This window comes from Podarcis liolepis (assembly GCF_965112155.1).
Source record: "Podarcis liolepis genome assembly, chromosome: 3".
Classification (NCBI taxonomy): Eukaryota; Metazoa; Chordata; class Lepidosauria; order Squamata; family Lacertidae; genus Podarcis; species Podarcis liolepis.
The window spans coordinates 85,008,445-85,030,070 of record NC_139557.1 but is presented as its reverse complement, the minus strand read 5'-3'; the positions used below and the strand labels follow the sequence as shown (position 1 = coordinate 85,030,070).

At 41.7% G+C, this 21,626-nt stretch overlaps 1 protein-coding gene and 1 long non-coding RNA gene across 4 annotated transcripts in view; one reads left to right on the top strand and one right to left on the bottom strand.

The window, feature by feature from the left end:
* Positions 1-1,672: 1,672 nt before the first annotated feature.
* On the bottom strand, positions 1,673-16,815 carry LOC310704102. 2 transcript variants are annotated; one of them, XR_014524570.1, is made up of 4 exons: positions 16,654-16,815; positions 3,594-3,701; positions 2,583-2,678; positions 1,673-1,992 (listed from the first exon to the last, which is right to left on the bottom strand). It is a non-coding gene; the product is annotated as an uncharacterized lncRNA (long non-coding RNA). The 2 variants fall into 2 exon arrangements; XR_014524571.1 differs by lacking the exon at positions 16,654-16,815 and adding an exon at positions 16,244-16,346.
* The window catches only part of MRPS18A (mitochondrial ribosomal protein S18A), a 30,095-nt gene continuing 24,689 nt past the window's right edge, over positions 16,221-21,626 (top strand). Inside the window, exons 1-2 of one of the 2 annotated variants that reach the window (XM_083497116.1) lie at positions 16,221-16,376; positions 19,289-19,320. In XM_083497116.1, coding sequence (XP_083353242.1) covers positions 16,277-16,376; positions 19,289-19,320 — 132 coding nt within the window. In that variant the 5' untranslated portion in view covers positions 16,221-16,276. Of the gene's footprint in view, positions 16,510-19,288; positions 19,321-21,626 lie in introns of both variants that reach the window. The other variant, XM_083497117.1, reaches the window with a different exon arrangement.

Below are 21,626 nucleotides of genomic sequence, written 5' to 3'. Positions count from 1 at the left end.
GCTTCTTTTTTAAAACCTTGATTGGTCTCCATCAATTTGAACTAGGGATTCCTGAGGATTTTGTTCAGTTTTCATTTTTAAAGTGAATGTAGTATTTCTGCAGCATCCACACAACATCATCAGCATTTAAATTCTAGCCTGTATCCCTGCCCCACATTTAATCCAGATTTACGTTTCTCAGGGGAAATCCAAGAACGTAAACAATCTTGTTGCCAATTACCCATTGGCAATATCTGAATGGCCCGTTTTCAAATTCTTTCGCTTTTAGTTTTTTAAACATTCTGTATTGATTTTTCAAACTTAAACAGAAATATTGTTATCATATAATTCTGTTTTAAGTTTGAAAAATCACACCTATTTACAATACTTAGCCACCATTTGATAGCACCCTATGTCTGGCTAAAGCAATATGGTCGTTTCCCCCCCCCCCCCCCGACTCTTCTTAGATTCTCTTTCATGGTGTCAGCATTTGTGCAGTGGAATTCTGCACTAACTGCAGTTTCCAGACCAAGCCTGAGGGAAGCCCCACCTAGAGTGCATTGCAGTCACTGGTGGAGGAAGGTGTCATCCCTGGGGGGGGGGGGAGTTTGACATCTCCGCACCGCCCCCCTAGGATGCTCGCCCCGCCCCCCAGGTGCCAGAGCAGCTAGCTCCGCCTCTGGTTGCAGTAATCCAGTTGAAGTTGCAGTTGAAGTTTAAGCTGAAGCTGAAGTTGAAGTTACCAATGCCTGGACTACTAGGATCAAACTATCCTAGTACAAGAACAGCCACATTTGTCATACCAGCTGAAGCTGGGAAAAAGCACCAAGGCCACCTGAGCCTCAGGTGTATCCAGGATCAGACTGTATACTTTCTCCTTCAGCAGAAGCAAAAACCCCATCCAAAGATTTAAATTCATCCCCCCAAAAAAATTAATGTTATATGTTTTACTGTGTTTTTATATGTCCTGTAAGCTGCCCAGAGTGGCTAGGAAAACCCAGCCAGATGGACGGGGTAATAATAATAATAATAATAATAATAATAATAATAGTATTGATTCTCCGATGTCTCAAACACACAAGCCCCTCACCCACAGAGACACTGATCCTCTCCTGATTCCGCTGTTATGGAGAAACAGAGATCCAGCTTGGCCTTAAGTTAGGCTTGCCATACATCCGGAAAATTCCTGACATGTCCTGGTGTTCGGGTGTAAAAATGGCGTCGGAGGGAATTTTGCCAAATCGGCAAAATGTCAGGGAAAACCTGGATGTATGGCAATGTGAAGGGAAGAGCAGCAGAAACAGCTCCAAAAGCTTAAAATCACTATTTTGGGGGGAGGGTTCCCCCCCAAAAAGCTCAAGAACTTTGCATGTTTCAGGAATTTTACTTTTTGAAATATGGCAACCCCACCTAAGTAGAAACATCACAAACAAAATGAAGATGCAAACTGAACCTTCTACTACACGGTTTGCATTTGGTAAAGTGTGCATGGAACTATAAAGCTATATATTTGCAAAACTATGGAGAGAGAGAAGTGAATATTTTTGTGCTGTGCATGTTTCTGTGTGTATGCATACCCCTTTTGTGCTGTGTGTATGTATGTATATATATGCATAATTACATTGTGCATGTGTGTGTTTCTGTTTCTAATAGGCTTTTTGTTTAACCAGAGGAGAGGAAGAGGAAATCCGCATGTAATGAATCTGTTTATTTTATAGAGCTCCCCTAGAGAAGGACGGTGGAGCAAGAGTTATGCAAAGCTCTGGTGGTGGCGAGGCAGCTGCTGGGAAGGGCATATCTGGTTTTCATTTCCATTAGTAAGTGGAAGTGGCTACATAAGGCAAGACCTTGTAAATTCCCTGCTGGGAGAGTAGCCCACTTGTGTGGACCTGTCAGACTTCATCTTGGCCATTAGTTCTGAGCAAACGAGTCGTCTTGCTCTGAGTAATCATAGCTTCATTCTCCTGCATGGTTTGGACCTGTTCCTGGTCACTGCAGCTCACGCCTTTACATCTGTTCAAAGTAGTTTTAATGTTACTACATAACAAAAATAGTGCAGGAACCACCATTAAGTGATGTTGAGCTCGGTTAGGGACTGAAGCCAAAACCATTAAAAATCTTCTAATTATGCGTTGGGCTTCATGAAGGATAATGCTGTACTATCCCTGGCAAACCACAGATATGCCTATACTAGGGCAAAGTTTGCACAAAATGCATATACTATCGAAAATAACACACAAAATGCATTGCATTATTCATTTTCACAGCTTTTTATGGACCTTGATTGTAGCTAAAAAGGAGCAGTGATTTGGTGCCCCTGGTAGTTATTTTACTAGCACTGTGCTTCATTCCCCCTCCCCCTCAAAAAAAAAAATCCCCTACAAGATTACAGAAATTATTTCCCCTCAAATTAGTGGAAGAAACAAAGGGTGTCTCCTGAAACATAAAAGCCAAGAATGCATTGGCATAAAATTTGAAAATAGGACGTGGTGCTCAAAGCACTTGTCCCAAATTCTGGAGGAGAATTCTGTGTCCTTTTTCTCACAAGACAAATGAGGACCTCACAGGTTCTGCTGAGCCAGCATGTTCTCAAATACACTCACATGTCAAAGCTGCTAGTCTCAAAGGAAGTTTGATGAGGGGAAATCCATACAAAGTTCTCAAATGCAAGGAGCAGATTCTGGCTGGAAACCTCTTTCCTAGTATTCAACTGAAACAGGAACTTGTGTTTTAAAACATGATGAACAGCACAATCCATTGCACGTATATTCAGTAAGTACGATTAAGTTAAATGGGGCTTATTACTAGGTAAGTGTGCATAGGATTGCAGTCTAAGAGATTTCACAAGGCTCTACAGTTCCTTGAAAAGAATCCAGGAAAGTATATATTAGGTTTTTTGTATATATGTGCTAAATAGTTCAGAGTCTACAGAGGAGGGTATTAACTTTCTTTCATGGAAACAATTTCAAGTAACACTAGAGACAAATAATAGATTTTAAACGGTCCAACAGGATATTTAATTGTGTAGAATATAAATGCCAGGCTGCCTGTGCCATCCCACATCATAGGAATCTTTGCACTTTCCAATGAGCTGGAGCAAAGCATAGGCTTCTCCTATCAGAGATGAGGAGATCAACAGCCAAGTTTTTTTAAGTCTCAAGGTCACTAATTTTAAAAGTTGCCACTCTGTCTGGCTCTCCCTTCCTTGATCTCCCAATAATCAACCCCATTCTGTTTTGCTTTGCTTTTAAAAAAAAATAATAATAATTTTAAATTTTACTGTAAGGGTTCTGCCAAAATTTTGTAAAGGATTCCAGCACTATAAAAACTTTGAGAACCACTGCATTGGTCCGTGGGTAAACTTAGGCCATTAGTCACCCCTTATCTGCTGTACAGAGGTGATAATATTTTATCTAGCAGAGTTGTTGCAAAGATTATATAAACTGATGGTCCAAGTCTACAGAAACAGATCCTTACAAACTATCAATAGCAAAAAATATTGAGAACATTAAGTAGGACTTTACAAACTGTATTTCATCAATCCATATTGTAGCTTATCGTGCCATTTTACGAATGGGGAACTAAGGCTGAGAGAAAGTGAGGTTAAGTCAGACCTTTTGGCATTTGTTCCTACAGCTCCTTTGCCATGGAATACATATTTTCTGCAGCTTCTTCCCCGTCCTAGGCCTACTCTTGCCAATGCTTTTTGGTGCTAGGAATGCCTGCAGGAAAAAAATGCTTTCTGAAAGAGTTTTCCTTTCCTAAAACCATTTCATCTCTGTTGTTAATGATACAGATGCTAGAAGGACACTCAAGAGAAAAGGCCACTGCTCAAACACCCCTTTCAAACTCTCCAAGCATTTCCTTACAACCACTTCACTTCTAGCTTTTGTTTAGAATCTCAGTGACATGAACACAAAAAACCGAGTGGCCAACAAGAGTCTAAGTCTCAGACATATGTTCTTGCCCCCATTTCACAAGCCATGCACAAACACAGACCAAGCTCATCATCATAATAAACTATGACGGCTGTGCATCTCTCCACCTACGTAAGCTTCAGCATCATGCTGATAGAGCCGCCCAGAGGTTGTTTATCTAACCTGTCCTCTTTTAAGAAAACTTTCCCAAGCTCATTACTCTCTACTATGGCCAATTAACTTGGGAAAAAGCAGAAGAAATAAACAGTTATCAGACTGTTGCATTTGAGGGCCCCTGCGGACGTACTATTTATCGAGCATTCATCATGGTCTGTGCTCACGTAATCAGGGCAGTTATATGCAATCACAATTCCAACACCGTTGGCACCTGCAAAAGCTTTCGGTTGGTCATCATACTTTGTTTGCATGTCCTGCAGGAAAACTCTGTAACTTTTCATGCCACTAATGTCCCAGGGGGTGGGGAGTGTTGTCCCACTTCTGCTGTGCACAAGAGTAGCCCTCCAGATGGCAATAATATGGTTACACTGGGGACTTCAGGGGATAAGCTCAGGGTCTCAGAACCTGGAGCAGACAGTCCTTTAGATGCCCTGATCCAAAATCATTTATAATCTTTAAAAGTTAATGATCAGCACTTTGAACTATGCCCAGAAATGAACCAGAAGTCACTGTGCCTCTTTTAATGAGACTTGCAAGCTTCCAAGGTCTAGTTCATATCAGCATTCTGACTGCCACAGTATGAGCCTGCTGAAATTTCCAGGCACACCTCAGAAGTAGCTGCACATAGAGCACATTGCAGTCATCCAGTCTTGATGTAACTAAGACGTGTGTAGCCCCAACCAGACTGGACCACTCCAGGAATAGACGTACCAGCCTAAGCTGGGCAAAGTCACTCCTAGGCACCACCTGAGCATCAAAGAACGAGGAGGCAGGATCCAGGAATACCTCACAAGTGCAAACCTGAGTCTTCAAGGAAGTGTTACCCCATCCAAGATGGGTTGGTTTCCTCTTTCCATATCAGCAGTCCTGTCATTTGGGCACTTTCAGACAACCTGTTTATTGAGCATTCATCCTAGTTTGTTTCTGAGGTTAGGCAGCATTGCACCAAGAAAGGGTTGGTACTACTGTAAAATAGTAATAGTCTAGCAGCCCCCATTGTCTTCTCTGGGTTAAATTTCAATTTATTAACATCCATCCAGTACATTACTACTTTCAGACAATGGCTCAGAACATTTACATGAACCAGATACCCTATGCCAGAGAAAGCAGGAAGAGTGGAAATGAGAAATGAGTTAGACAGGTGTAAAATGAGTTAATTTGTGGTGGAGCAGTCCCCCGAGACTTAGAACCAGCAATAAACTTTGCTAGGGGTCTCCAAGATCTGGGTTAAAAAATGACTATCCTTCGCTAAGATAGTCAATATTTCAAACATATTCTCATGAAACATTGCTGGGAGATTAAACCCACCTGACTAAAAGGCATATGATTTCTTGAGAGGAGAAGAACAAGAGTGCTGTATTTCACAGCAGTTCCCACCTCTCACAGGCCACAGGTCTCTGAGTAATGAAAATGTCTCCATCGCTGTATCAACAAACATTCATTGGGAAATGTGTAATGCAGAGCAAAGGGTACACACATTGATTAGAAATGAAGTAAACTGGCTTGGATGACATAACTGTCAACATGAACCTTCACCTAAAATTTCTAATCCAACCAATTTGAATCTTTGTTTAAATCTCACATCCACCCATTAAGATTTTATAAAATCAAAAACATCAATATTTTTCTTCCAATTTCTCTTTACTCAGTGCTTTATCCTTCCAGAGGTCACCCAAAAGTCACCTGCTCTGGCCAATTTAGAAGGATCAGAATAACATTGGGGAATTAATATCGGATCTTTTCCAAGCTGGCAACTATCAGTAACTGCCTGAAAACTTGAATCAAACTCTGTAAAGTGTGCAAAGGGAAGGCTTGGAGAAAACATCAGTAAAAAGATGTACAATTGGTGAAGACACCCAAAACAGTGAAGATAAAATTGTACATTGATTTCAGAAACTGGAGAGAGATCCATTTGGCCTGTTTTTGTTATTCTACCCAGCATGTTTGCCTGAGTGGTGCCAGCTCCGCTACTCAGTTTGCCAAACAATGTATACTGATTTTTTTTCCCCAAAGAAACTAATAAATAAAATACTGTTGCTTCTTCCAGGCTTGAAAGGAAGGAAGAAGAATTTTTTTTTGTTAAATAATTTTTATTAACCGACCAATCAAATCAAATCACATAAATTCCAAATTACAAAATCGAATTTTAAATTTTTGTTGGGGGTACCCATATTTCAAATTCTGAAGGGGATCCAATCATCTTCTTGCTGCTGCTTTAATGTCCACAAATCTGTCCAAATAATGTTCACAATTCTATCCAATCCTTTCTTGTTGTTTTCCACATCTCTCCTTGTTATTTTCATATATTTTTCCTTTCTCTTTGTGACCTCTGACAGTCTCCACAAGCGGGTTGAAACAAATTGTAATCCTGTGTGGGGTTTTTCATTCGTCCAAGAGTCCTATTCAGACGGCTACCGTATTTCATCGCTTCCATAAAGAAAAACACTTTTACCATCTACTCGTTAATCTTCACAGGTCTGTCACTCCCTTTCTCAGTCTTCTGAGGAGGTTCTGCCAGGAATCCAGTATGAAAACAAATCCATAGCTTCCTCCTCCCGATCATCAATCTTTCGACAGAACCTGCCAACATGGCGACTCTCTTTTTATTGCTGCGTCATTCCAAAAGCCCTTGTTCTTTTCTCGATCTCCATAAGGCAAACTTTTGCTTAGTAATTCATTTCCACACAGTTTTTAATCATCCTGCTTAGGTCAGTTATGCGACGGTTCTTTCTTGGGGAGGGGTTATTGGTTAATCACATGGAAGAAGAAATTGATAGTTCATTAGCAAGACACAATGGTGAATAAGCCACACACAAAGCACAAAGAATTGGATAGAAGAATAAAGCCATCCAGCTGAAGCAGTCATAAGAAGGCCTAAAGAAGATCATCATGATGGTACTCACTGAAAAGTGGGGGGGTGGGCCAGAGAGGGTCAGATTGGTCTTCCGGGCTACAACGGCGGAAGCTGGGACAAGGGAAAGTCATACCCTGAGGAATCCTAGTCCAGGGAGGAAGCTTGTTGGAGGAACTGCAGAGCTTCCCTAAGCCTCCTTTGTGAAGCATGACTGAGAGAAGGCTGATTTCCTTACCCAGCTCCTTAAGGAAATGGTACTCCTTGAATCCAGTCCCTATCTGTGGGGAAATGGCTTTCTGAGCTCACTTTCCCCAGGGAGCTTTCCCAAACGGTCTCCAACTAAGAATTACTCTAAGAATTAGTTCCCATGGTAATGTATCACCTATATTTCCGCAGGTGAAGACGTGCTGAGCCAGACCTGTCCTCGGGTTTCAGGCCCATTTTCCCTCTCTTGCCCACTCACACCAAGAATTCAATATTTTTAAATGCTTGTTTTCAGCTGTCGTTTACTGATACTTTTAAAGTGGGCTTTTTGTAAACCACTTACTCTGACACTTATTACAAGCCATATTTGTTGTTGTTGTTTAGTCGTTTAGTCGTGTCCGACTCTTCGTGACCCCATGGACCAGAGCACACCAGGCACTCCTGTCTTCCACTGCCTCCCGCAAGCCATATATAATTGTTAAATAGGCAGATAAAAATAAGACAATGTCCCAATGCTTAGTGGCAATCTTCATTTGAATGTCAATTTTTTCCCTTTTCCCTCCTTCCAAATATTCTGTTTTCATAGAGGAAGGACAGTTGAGGGACCAAGTTTTGTTGGCTGAAGAGATAGTGGTGAAGAATAGTGCTGAGGGGCTGCAAATGCCGGTCGTTCTGGGCTTACATATGACTGTAAGTATAGGGTTATGTCCTACTGAGGAAAATGTGCTGCTACACAGTGAGAAGGAAATGAGATTTGTAGTAAGGCAGAAACTATTGGAGGGAAGGAGGTGGTGGTGGGAGGTTTCAGAGAGTTAAGGAATGTCTTGAAATAAAGGCAAGTACTAGCACAGTTGCTTTCTATTTAGGAGCAAGTATCAGATATATTTAACTGCAGGATACTCTTGTTAGCTATCTGGCGTACCAAGTACACAAATAATTGCAATGCCAAAAATCATAATTGCAAAGTTAGCTGCCAAAAAGCAAAAGAACTGAAAACTGAACCATTCCTGCCACCACCCTACCCCACCCAAGTGGCCAGCACAATAGCATTAAATCTGCACCAGTAAATGAGGTAAGCCCAAAAGGAATAAGCAGAGGAAAGTGCAAAATAAGGAAGGTATACCTAATATATTCACAATCCATAAATTAATAGTTTGTGGGAAACGTGAATAAATGAAACAACGTAGCAACGGTTATTTTATTTGATATTGGTGAACTTCATTTAAAGTGTCCAATTATTTTGGTTTAAGTTGCTGTTTGTTTTAACACCTCTTTCACAATGCAAAGGAAAGGACTAGCTAGCCCCCGAGGGAAGGAACTGTTTAATTTTGGATTTCTTTGCTTTCAAATGTTTGCTTTCTTAACCTTATTCTTTAAATCTTCACTTACTTTTCCTTTATTGAACAAACGTTGTAGTAGAATAAATCATTTTAGACTAGAATGTTGTTGCAAAATACATTTCAATTAATTTCCCCACTGGATTTGACTTGTTTACACTTAGCCTGAAGGAAATCTAATAAAATTATGACTTGGTTGTTTTACTATGAAAAATAGCCATGTCCACTGGGAAAACCAAGAAACCTTGGCGATATAAACATGTTGTTTTCAAGTCCACTTTTTCATCTTGAGGCCAGTTCCCCCTTTTCCCTATTCAGTGTGCCATCATCCTCTGTTATTCATATTTTCCCACCGTTATGCCTTTTTGTGGGCTTTAAGGCCTTATCCTAAATTGAAGTGGCAGCAAAGATTCCCATTATATATTCTAAATGCATCATTTCCAGGAGAATGTTCTAATGGTCCACCCGGGCAAAACTACATATGCTGATTCCACCATGTGCCTTTAAATGCTGGCTGTTGCTTCACCTTTGCGAAGCAGGATCAGGAAGGAACAATTTCAAGCAAGAGGCAGGAAGCAGGAGGAGGGAACTCCCCTCTCCCAGCACTTTCCTCATCCAACTTTAGCCTCATTGGACAAACTGCTTTTCCCCAGCAAGGTTTCAAGATCCATGCTTACAAAGGAAATATACCCAAGTGGGTGAGCCTACTCCCACTCTGATAACATAATCTGATGACAATGAAATGTCATCAAGAACTCTACCTCCAAATCAGAATTCAAGGGTAATCTCCCAGATTGCATGCTGCTGAGTTTCCCCATGACCACAGAGGAGCAATCATTTTTTATGGGCATCACCAACCAACCACCTCGCACACATGCACACACCTCCTCTGGCACACACAGAGGACTTGGGGAAGCGAGAGGAGGGCTCCCATATTGCACTGGGCTTGGAGGAGGCAGGAGCAGCTGGGATGTCTCTGTTTCTGCCTGCTCCACCCCTTAAAAGGGCACAAGACATCAGCCCCCAAGCTCCCTAGCATGCAGAGGATTCAGGAGGAGGTCTCATATTGTGGTGGGCTGTGCAACAGATGTCAGCTCTTTCAGATGTCTTCTGAAAACTGTATAGTTTAGACAGGGCTTCACAATAGGAATTTCTTTTACACAACCAGTATTTCCTGATTTTTTGAATTATGTTTTAATGGATGCCTTTTTTATTATATTTTGTGTGATGTGGCCTTTATATGCTGTTATCAAAGTGTGGATTATAAATATTCCAGTAAGTAAAGAGACAGGTGGAAACACCTCCAAAGCTCAGCAGGAATTGAGAGATCCCCACCTATCCCCCAAGTTAACGCCAGAGAACTCAAAAGGGAGCTATTCTGCCTGTCCTAAAGGTGTGCATGAGACCTGCAAATTCTCTACAATTTGCAAAATCGTGAAGGAAGTGGGGATCTGCGTGCTGCTCAGTATTCTGGTCAGGGCAGGTGTAGTTGATAGAAGCAGTTGCCACTGGCAATCAGATTTGTCAAGTCTTTTCAAAGCAGGGAATAGAGTTTGTGCCAGAAAGTTGGTTTAGGATTATAGCCTATGTCTTCCAGTTTCATTTTGTGAGAGGCTGTAGATCTAACAATAATGTGGGTGGTTTTTTTGCCCCAAGGTATCTCCCGGTGCCACAAAGAATTAATAGTTATGACTTCAAAAATGTAGACTATAATAATCCAGCAGCCAACTTGCTGCTGAAATTTCCTGAAGTTTCTTAAATCTGGGAGGACTGTTTAATAAAAATAGCACTGAGTCTGACCTGTAGTGCCCCCTCTGGAAAGGAGAAGAAAATGTCCTGTGGGGAGCAAACCTGAATAGGGCATTACTGTGTGGGAACTGGATGACCTAATAGGTTTTTCCATCTCCTTTCTCTAGTTCTTTAATTAGGAATTGTCTAAAACGCTACCAGCCCACCAATGAAATAGATCTGCAGTTTGGATGGAGGTACCCTGCAAGGCAGACACATGCCATTCATTAGCATTGGCAGGCCACGGACAGGGAGGGGAATGGGAGCCTGAACATTTCCTCTGTGGCTGGAAGCAGGCAGGCATAACATGAAGTGACGAACAAGGAAAAGAGTAAGTCAGATGGAGAGAAAGCCCCTTTTCTTGAATATTCAAATCACAGTAATAATGGCTCCACTTTCCTTCTTCCAAAACAGGAGCCTGCCTACTCTATAATACCCGGGGGCAGGGGGCGTATTGCAAGCAAGTGCTGCCTGTTTCCTTCAAGACACAGCCCCTATTTCCAAAGTTTCAGTTTAAGTTTGGCTCATAAAGCTAAAAATTGTCCATCGTATATCAAGTATCACATGAACCATGGTCAACGCTCACATTGAAATATCGTATTCTGCAATGGTCCAAGGGCCTCACTGCCCTTCTTACATTTGAAACCATTCTTTTGTGTGGATGTATCAAAGGTTATTCTATTTTTAATCAGAGGGTGTCTTCCCTTTTTCTCTCTCTCCATCTCTCATATTCTCTTTATTCTCTTTTACTTTAAATTTGTTATTTAAAAATCAATAATAAAAAATTCCTTATGTCAAACTTTGCATGTCCAAAGTGTAAAAGTGAGTATAGTCATTTTTGAAATACACTTTTTGGGGGGCGGGGTGGTTACAAATACTCTTTGGCAGCACATAATTGCAGCAGCGAACCCCCAAGAGCGGCCAGCAAAAAAAGAGCAAAAAATCAAAGCAAATGAGGCACAAGAGGCCTTGGTGGATACAAAAACTATTTTGGCATCACTGTTGGGGGACCTATGGGAAAAATCAAGAAAAAATGTAATTTTTTTGAAACTTTTTTAAAAATTGGGGTGCTCTTGAGGGTCTACAAAAAGAAACCTTTTGACATCATAGCATCACATCAAGGGAAACAAAGGATTTGCTAAAAATAATTTTAAAAATTAATTATTTTGAGAAATGACACATTTTGGAGGGGTCCTGGGGAAGCACCACAAAACCTATGGGGGGTCATATGCGGCCCATGGAACATGGGTTGGCCACCCCTTCTATAGAGAGATGAACACTCTTTTCTTGCAACATACAAGTGGTTTCTATCATTATTTTTCTCCCCTTTCTCCTTCAACGAAAAGCTTTCGGACCAAATCTTATAATCTTTCCAAATACAGAAGAACAGGGAAGAATCAAAGCTATGGTTAGCCTGCAAAAAATATTAAGGCCTTCTATCCAAGCTGGCACACAGTTTGTAGCCTTGGGATTGAATTAGCTACACTTAACAATCACGACAGAAAATGCTGTCTGATCAGATAAGGAAAGAAAACATGAGAAACAAATGTTCAGGCTGTTCTCTGATTCCAATTTGCTTTGAGAACAGTTAATTTGCATTAAATCAGGTGGCATTACATAAGGTATGGATCGAGATTAATTAATGCATCTTTAGGAGGGAAATGTTATTTATGTATAAAAGAAAAGAAATTACATTTTTGCATAGACTAGCCTGACAGGTCGCCACTTGCCTGGTCACTTCTGGAAAGTATGAATTGCCACTAGATGCCATTAAATGAAGAAGATTGGTGCTACTTTTTGGATTTGATCACAGGCCAATTTAGTTCATTGTCCTTTCTCCAAAGTGTCCAGCAAAGAATACTTCAGAGGAAACATTACATTGCTCGAGTATTTGTAATATATGGACCTACCTTTGGTCCAAAGTCCTTCATGCTGGCTCACTAACAAGAGTTTAAACAATCTAGATTATTTCATTTCAGTGGATTGGTCATACTTAATGACAGAATAACTGCAGCTAAAAGAAAACATTTAGCAACGTAGGTAATTTAGATAGTAGGTGATTGTGAGGAGCTGGAAGGAAAGGAATGCACTGACATTTTGGTTGTGGACAGAAAGCTGAAAACTGTCCAACAGTCAGATGGCATTTTCTGGTGTGTACATTTATCCCACATTTCCGTTTCATAAACTGGTTTCTGTATTGTTTTAAAAACCTGTTTAACTGGGGCAAAAGGAACATGCGTTCAAAAGGAGCATGAAGCCTTTTCTCAAACAGGCTTTTAGCTATGTCAAAAACTGCTTTTTGTCTTCCTGTCTCTGCCAATCCACTGAGATAAAGATGCATTTGCCTTCCATTCAAATATTTAATTTCACGATTTTCTGAGATGAAGGCTAGACCCTGAAGAATAGCCATTTTAATACTTCACACAGATAACATTTTTTAAGTACAGCGGTACCTTGGGTTACAAACACTTCGGGTTACAAACTCCACTAACCCGGAAGTAGTACCTCGGGTTGAGAACTTTGCCCCAGGATGAGAACAGAAATCGTACGCCAACAGCGCGCCGTCAGCAGTAAGCCCCATTAGCAAAAGTGCGCCTCAGGTTAAGAAAGGTTTCGGGTTAAGAACGGACCTCTGGAACGAATTGAGTTTGTAACCCGAGGTACCACAAAAGACAAAATAGAAGCAATGATCTATTTGGACCCAGATGCACTTCTAGTAGATGCATGGGGCAGTGTGTGTGTGTCCAGTGCTGATCTGCTTGTCTCCTATGAGCTGATGCTCCTCCTGTTGGAAAAGGTGGAGAGGTCCACTTTTCAGGACTAGTGTCATACAGCTGAGGTAGGGGTTGGGGGGAAAGAAGGAAGTCACAGCATGGCACGGATGGGCTAAGTAGGGTGGATCCTGCAGCTGTGCTGAGGTCAGGTGCTCTTCACAGCCTCCTGTCTTCCACCCACAGCTGCCATGACAGCTACAGCTGCATGCCTCACCAACTCCACAGCAGGAAGGGGTCAAACTTGTCTGCACCGTCCAGAGCAATCTTGCTGCAGTTGGTGAGCAGCAGCAGAAAACCTGCTTCACTGCAGGCCCCTTTCTCAACAAGGATGGCAGCAGTGGAAGATGCCACTACCGCCACTGCAGCAGCCACAGCAGTGGCACTTCCCTGTGCTACAGAGTAGCAACATCTACACTTCGGAACTTCCTGCCTATTGACATCAGGTCAGCACCTTCTCTGTATTCCTTTTGGCGCCTGCTTGGAACATTTTTGTTTAGGCAAGGTGGCGCTGTGGTCTAAACCACTGAGCCTCTTGGGCTTGCCGATCAGAAGGTCGGCAGTTTGAATCCCCAAGACAGGGTGAGCTCCCGTTGCTCGGTCCCTGCTCCTGCCAACCTAGCAGTTCGAAAGCACACCAAAAGTGCAAGTAGACATATAGGTACTGCTCCGGTGGGAAGGTAAACGGTGTTTCCGTGCACTGCTCTGGTTTCGACAGAAGCGGCTTAGTCATGCTGGCCACATGACCCGGAAAAACTGTCTGCAGACAAACACCAGCTCCCTCGGCCTTTAAAAGCAAGATGAACTCCACAACCCCAGAGTCGTCTGCGACTGGACTTAACTGTCAGGGGTCCTTTACCTTTTATAGAGACATGTATTAATCTCTTTTTAGTTTACTGCTGATTCTGTTTTAAAATGTTCTTCATTATTTGTTTTTAACTGTTTTCCTGACAATTTAATATTTCTTGTAAACTGCTTGGAGGTTTTGTTACAATCAAGTGATGTATACATTTTGCTAAATAAACATGTATGTTCCAAGTAACAGCCTGTAAAAGGTTAGTGGTTGACAGTTCAATGAACTGTGTATTTGTATATGAATTTATGACAGTTCAGGGAACTCTGTATGAGTTCAATGGGACTTACTTCCTGCACTTAAGAGAAATTACACCGCAGCCTAAAAGGGTAAATGCCACAAGGTTGTTGCGGTAATGTCCGTGCAACATGAAACAAGTTCACTTGAGATACTTCATTCACAAATAGCAATGCAAATAACTTTGCACTCGTATTTTTCTACAAGGTTAGCTATTTCAGAGTGTCATTTATGTGATTCATTAATTTATGATTCACTTCCCATAAAACACCCCAGGATGATTTACAATAAAATCATCTGCAATGAAAATATTTTTAAAAATACAATAAAGAAAAAAGGCTGGGATATAAAACTTCTTAAAAGTCTTGTTGGAAGAGGAAGGTCTTCAGTGAGCACCAAAAAGATAAAAGAGACAGCATCTGTCTGATGTGCAGCAAGAGGGAGTTCCAAAGGGCAGGTACCACCACACTAAAGGCCTGATTTGTACATCATAGAGCTCTTGTTGTGGCAATACCTGTAGGAAGCTCAGTTGGATATACAATGGCTGAAACAATATTTTAGGTATTCTGTTCCCAAATTGCCCAGGGCTTTGCACACCACTACCAATCCCCTGAATGCAGCTAAGTAGCTAACCAGCACCACTCAAATTCTTTTAGCAGAGGCTGGCATTGTACCCCAGTAAAACTAGTGATTAAGCAAAGGGAAGGCACCTATATCTCATCCTCCCAATACTTTAGGGTACTGAAAAAGATTTGTACAATATTATTATTAATTACCCACTCTTCATCCTACAGTGCCAGGATAGGTTGTTGTTGTTGTTGTTGTTGTTGTTGTTGTTGTTGTTGTTGTTGTTCTTCATCCTACAGTGCCAGGATAGGTTGTTGTTGTTGTTGTTGTTGTTGTTGTTGTTGTTGTTGTTGCTGCTGCTGCTGCTGCTGCTGCTGCTGTTAGTATTTTCCCTATTCTTCATCCTATAGTGCCAGGATGGGTTAGTAGTAGTATTAATTGCCCACTCTTCATCCTACAGTGCCAGGATGGGTGGTTGTTGTTGTTTACCCACTTTTCATTCTAAAGTGCCAGGATGGGTTATGATGATGATGATGATGATGATTAATTACCCACTCTTCATCCTACAGTCCCAGGGCTGATTAAAGCATCGTTGTTGTTTAGTTGTTTAGTCATGTCCGACTCTTCGTGGCCCCATGGACCAGAGCACGCCAGGCACTCCTGTCTTCCACTGCCTCCTGCAGCTTGGTCAAACTCATGTTTGTAGCTTCAAGAACACTGTCCAACCACCTCGTCCTCTGTTGTCCCCTTCTCCTTGTGCCCTCAATCTTTCCCAACATCAGGGTCTTTTCCAGGGAGTCTTCTCTTCTCATGAGGTGGCCAAAGTATTGGAGCCTCAGCTTCAGGATCTGTCCTTCCAGTGAGCACTCAGGGCTGATTTCCTTAAGAATGGATAGGTTTGATCTTCTTGCAGTCCATGGGACTCTCTAGAGACTCCTCCAGCACCATAATTCAAAAGCATCAATGCTTCGGCAATCAGCCTTCTTTATGGTCCAGCTCTCAAAGGGGCTTGAATAACTCAGAGAAGCTATGAGCTATACCTTGCAGGGCCACACAAGACGCACAGGGCATAGTGGAGAGTTTTGACCCACCGTGATCCTCCTGGAGTAGGAACCGGCAAGCCACTCCAGTATCCCTGCCAAGAAAACTCCATGGACAAAGACAACAGGCATATTAAAGCATTAGAACCCAATATTAAAAACAGGTTATATAGCTCAGTGTATAAAATGACCTTTTTAAAAAAAAATCGAAAGAAAAGTGCGCTTTGGTAACCTAAATTTCAGCTGACAATGTTGGGTTTTTTAATCTATTACTAAAAGGAAAAATGAAAAATGAAATTTCAAATCTGCCATAACAACCAATAACAAGCGTGTACCAGGCGTGGCCCAAGCACATCCCATCCTCGCGCCCCCGTCCGCCCCCCCCCCATCCCCGCATTGGATACCAAAATGGCGGCACTTCAACGCCTTTCGCTTTTTCCCGCCACAGGAGGCGGGGCGGGCGAGGAAGAAAGCGGCTTCCCCCCCGCGCGCGCGCGTTCTCGCGCCAGCCAATGAAACCTGGAAGCGGAAGCCGTCGGAGGTTCTGCCAAGATGGCTGCGTCCATGTCGCTGCTCTCCGGCTGCAGGCGGCTGGTGTCTGGGTTCTTGTGGGGGGGCTGGGCTCGCGCCCCGTCTCGCGGATTGAGGCAGGGTGAGTGCCAACGGCTCCTGCTCTCTCTCTCCCGGCTGCAGCGGGGAGGGGAGCCGAGGGGCTGAGGTAGGGAAACGGCGAGAGAGGCGCCTTCCCGTCAGCTCCTGGATGGCCGGAGCCGGCTCGTTTTCCGGTAACCGCCGAGGAGGGGAAGAATAAACAACTGAGCCGCGGTGTTTCCCCCCTCCCCCTCCCCCTCCCCCATCCCTCTCGCTCAAGTCGGGGCTACGAGGCCGGCTGGGAGTATAATAACACGACAATAATAAAGGACAGTTACTTGGTTAGTCATCTTTTCGGAGGAGGTGGCCATGGTCCCTAGCTAGGTAGCAGGCGCTAAGGCTTGAAAGGGCAGCTTCTTCGGGCAAGTCTCCTTTGGACGTGGAAGGGGCAGAGTGAGGATCCACCTGTACTGTGCCGCTCTGTGCATGTTTGCTTGGAAATAAGCCCCGCTTAAGTTCATAGAATTGTAAGAGTTGGAAGAGGGACCACAAGGGTCATCTAGTCCAGCCCCCTGCAATGTATGAATCTTGCCCAACCTGGGGCTCGAACCCGCAACCCTGAGATTAAGGGTCTCATGATCTGGGTCTTACTCCCAGGTGGGTGCATTGGATGGCAGATTTAGTCAAGCATCCTGTTTTTAGTTTATCAAGTCGGAAGCCTTTCAGAGTCCCCAAATTCTAGTTTGCTGTTCAGAATTCTCGTGTCCTGCACCCCTCATTTTTATCACAAGCACCAGTGACCCCAGGTAGATAATTTGTTAGTCTAGTGTTTTCCCCTTTTTGTATCATTTTCTGCTCTTTGCTTTGGCGGGTTGGGAACACCATTATTCTTCACTCCAGGTTTCATTTCAGGCTTATTCACCAGTTACCGGTATGCCAGATACAGGTACAAACTCTCTACACACCTACAGGTATTTGTGTGGAAGAAATGTACACTTGTTGATTTATATTGTTGAACTATTGTGTATGCAAGACTGTATGCTTCTTGTATACAGATTGCACATTTTTTTGATTGTTGTGTGTATAGTATAATCCTCTCTGCCTAGGATGAGACAGAGGCAAGGGAGTCCCATTCTTCGCTGCTATGGGGCAGTTGCTGATGGTGCAATCAGAACTCTGTCTGTAGTTGGGGCAACAGCTAAACAGAAGCAAAATAACCCATCTCCAGCACATTGTATCTCTCAGGAACTTGTTGGTCACAGCAGGAACTATTACTATGTTGCCCTGAGCAACACTGAATTATTGTGTTCAAGAGTGCCAAGAGTCCTGTAAAAGAATAAAAGGTATATGAGAATTCTGTCACGTCTGTTAATGCTGTTTACCTGGTAGTAGGGTTTTCTAGCCTTGAATGAGAAATTTAGAGCCAGAGGCATGGTGGATTTGAGGGCGGGCTCCAGCATTTATTTTTATGGTCGGTCTATAAATATAATATAATACAGAACTGTCTATTTAGTTAAAAGTGTACACCTTTTCTAAAAAAAAAGAAAATAAACAAAACAAGTGAGATAAAAGCAGCCTTGACCCTTACTTTTTGGCAATTAGCCTGGAAAAGTTGAAAGAATAATGAACTTGTTTTTCCCCCTAGTTAATAAGCAACCACACCTGCCAGATGATCTGGGAATCTCAAAAGCAAGACTTAAAGGCAATAGCTTTCCCACCACCAGAATTATTTGTCCCAGCTTCTGGCATTCAGTTGATTATTGCCTCTAAACCTGGAGGTTCTGTTTTAATATTGTGGCTATACTTAAAACCTGCATGACAAGCAACAGATTCCAAAAGGCCCTGAACCACCCAGCACTGTGAGGATGCAGTGGTTATGGAAAAGAGCTGTTGCACTGCTGACATCACATCTACCATGCAGGCTCAAAAATGAGCACTCCGTTAGTGTTCAGATTCCCAGTGAATCTCTTCCTGCTTGCACTATAGATACCTTCCTATTTGATTCAGTGTCCTCAGCTCCCCAGAACCTTAACAAGTTGACATGGATCTGCTCAGCAGAAAATGGCACTTTGGTGTGATTGTGTCAGCTCCTGGCCCAAGCCATCGCCACTTTCCACAGAGTGACCAAAGAATTGACAGGAAAGTCAGTTATGCCAACAGAAAATCCAGAAGCATCCTTGAGAATTATGTTTATTTCATTAGCCTTTTGGAGTGGGTCACCAACTCCCTCATCCCTGCAAAGGGGAGTAGCTACTGTGAGTGAACCTTGATAGGAAATGGTCCAAGCAAGACCAGGAAAGTTAGAATAAAAAGGTTAGGAAAAGCTAGGATATCTAGCAGTCAAGAGCACATGAGCCATATTCGAAAAAGGCTCCAACTCTAGTATTAGGTTGCTTTTAGCTTCCTTGTCAGGGAGTATTTAGGGAGTTATGCAGTAGAAGGTCTTCTGAAAGGAAGAGGTATGGCCCTCTGATATTCGAGAGAGCACAAATACTAATGCTATCTCTGTGGCCCAAAGCCTTACAGAGGGACAACAGGGCTAGGCTGCTTTTTGCCATAAGCAGTTCTGAAATGGTTCCCGGTGAGAAGTTATAATGCATATGAAAATGTTATTTCAATAATCTGTAAAACAAGGCAGAATAATCCCTCAGTACAGGCTAGTGTTATTTTTTATTGCACCATCCTTAAGAGTTAATAAGGTTTTCTGTAGTTTTTGGGAGCAGTATTAGGGAGATGATTTTATGACGGCAGACAGTAAAAACAAACACTTAATGTCATCTGTCTCTACCTGCACTAAGTGAAATACCTCTATCTTAGTTTTAGTGAAATGCTTATTTGCTGTCAGTGTCATAGCAGTTTTTTAACAGCATTCCTCTCAGTGTTTCATAGGCACAATTTCTGTACTGAACAAGAATGCATATAAGTGTATTTGAATGAATCTGACATCCTGTCTTTTTTTTTTTGTACCTGCAGTTGTAGAAACTACTGAAGGAAACACCACTATTGTAAGTACAATAACTGACTTATTTTCTAAGTCTCAGATCCTTGTCTTTGTTACGCAGCAACTGTGTTTGTACAGAAAAATGCAATTGAATAATTTCCATCATGTAACCAATGTAAGTTTACGCCTCTTTTCTTGAATACAGTGATTCTCCTGCAGAGAGTAAACAGGTGACCTTTTCATCTCCTGAACCCTGTTCAAAATTTTCTAGTGCCCATTGCATCAGTGAAAGAAATTTGTGAGAAATTAGAGGTGTATGCAGAGGTTAGGAATGCCTGCAGTTATGCATACTCAAAAGAGCCCAAAGTTACCATAACAGTACATGGAAGCTGCTGCTTCAGCTTTTTGACTTCATGGTGCAGGAAGAAGTCATGCTGCGGTGGCTCCCACACCATGAAGTAATATGAAAAGGGTTTAAGAAATCTCTCCATTCATTGATATTTTTGAAACTTTTCTTTTTATTCTGAATGGAAATTAAGCATGCACGATATAATGTCTATATGTACCCATATAAGTCTTACTGTGCTTTAATTTATTGGAATTTCCTTTTAATTTTTTCCCAAAGGGACAAGTAGCACCCGACTTGAACATCAACCAAATGTACTATGAATAAAAGCCAAAAAATAGGAGTTTAGTTTAATAAGCACAGTGGCATAGAATTTTTAATTCTGAAAGCTATATGAGACTATAAATATGGTATTCACTAGGCTGAGCCTTACTGCTTAATAAACACTGTCTTGGAAGAGTGAACAAGTGTGTTAGAAGGCCTACCATAGTGACTATTAGTAGGAGAAATATTAATAACAAAAGCAAAAGCCTTATCCCCAGCGTTGCTCAGGAATTGTAACAAACAAACAAATCAGTGTAGCTTTGAAAGTTTTAGTCCATTGTCTAAAACCATTATCTAAAATTAGTCCATTTCATAGAATCATTCTATGATTGTATGATCTTGATTCAAAATGGCATTCAGTTGTATCCAAACATAGATGAAAACCTTCTTGATTTCAGGAACCTTAATGCAAAATTTGGTTACGATACCTTCAGAGGTGTACAAATGCATAGCAAACAAATAGACAACTTTCCAAAATATGTAGTAAGTAGATTATCAAGTTGTATTTTACTTCTCCCCAAAAATGTGCCCAAAGCTCACAAAATGAATTACATACTAGTGCTGTGGCCTCTCTTCCTAGTCCCCTCTTCTATTTCATTTCTTCATCTGGTCTCACCCCAGATCTCCTTCCAAAAGTTAAATACCAGGTTATCCCTACAGTGATTATGTTGCCCAAAGTATGTTATCTCTACAGATTATTTTTACTCCTCTGGCAGTATTTATTATCTGGTTGGAATTTGAATGGTCCACCAGATGTTTGTCATGATTAGGCCCCAAGAAAGCAATGGAATGGAGCTTGGTTTGGTTCCATTGCTTTCAAGGGACTAAGTCAGAACAAATGTTTGCTGAATTGTGGCTTTTATGATTAAATATAAAGATACTAATAGGAGAATACAGTCTTCTAGCATTAGCATACCACAGCCTTGAGAGTTCTTTAGGCATCAGGAAAACCTCCTTTTATTTTCCCAGACACTTACAGATTTTTAAATCTCAGTCTGCTGCTTTTCATTAGTCTTTTGATTTTTTTTATGCTGATTTGTACTTTAGGTTTTTATTGATTCTTTTCTACAAATCATAGAATCTTTTTCTGGTGAAGGGCAATGTATAAAATTCTTCACAAGTAAATTGGTGGAGGAATGCTAGTTGAACTTGGAAATTTTAGGTTAATCCTAGCCCATGAGAATTCCTCAAACAAGTGAAAGTGGGAGGAATAACTTATGAAACTCTGCCTGTGATAATACAGCCAAGAAAAACCTAATCATTAGCTTTCCAGAATATCTTTGTAAGTTACAAGCAGAAATTAGACAGCCTTAAGTATCTTGTATACTTTGAGGTTTTGGGTGGGAGACATTTCCCTACATTCTCTGTCAGTAAACAGAAGGAATGAATTTCCCCACTTGAGGTGCACTTGGGGGAAAACACATCTTAAAATGTTTATGATATTATGATAATACTGCTTCATATGCTGACATCATTCCTGGGTATAGGGAGGTTTTCTAACAGAGACATCTTCTCTGGGAAGAAACGGAGACCTCACAGCACTACAGAATAAAAATGCATCATGTGGTGCTTTGGGTGTTGGATTTTTGCTTAAAATGCAATGTTCTCTGCAAGCAAAGGTTATTTTGGGAGAAGGCAAGCAAAAACACTCTAGATATGAAGAATTCCCAAGACTGCTGTAGTTGATAGACCATCAATAT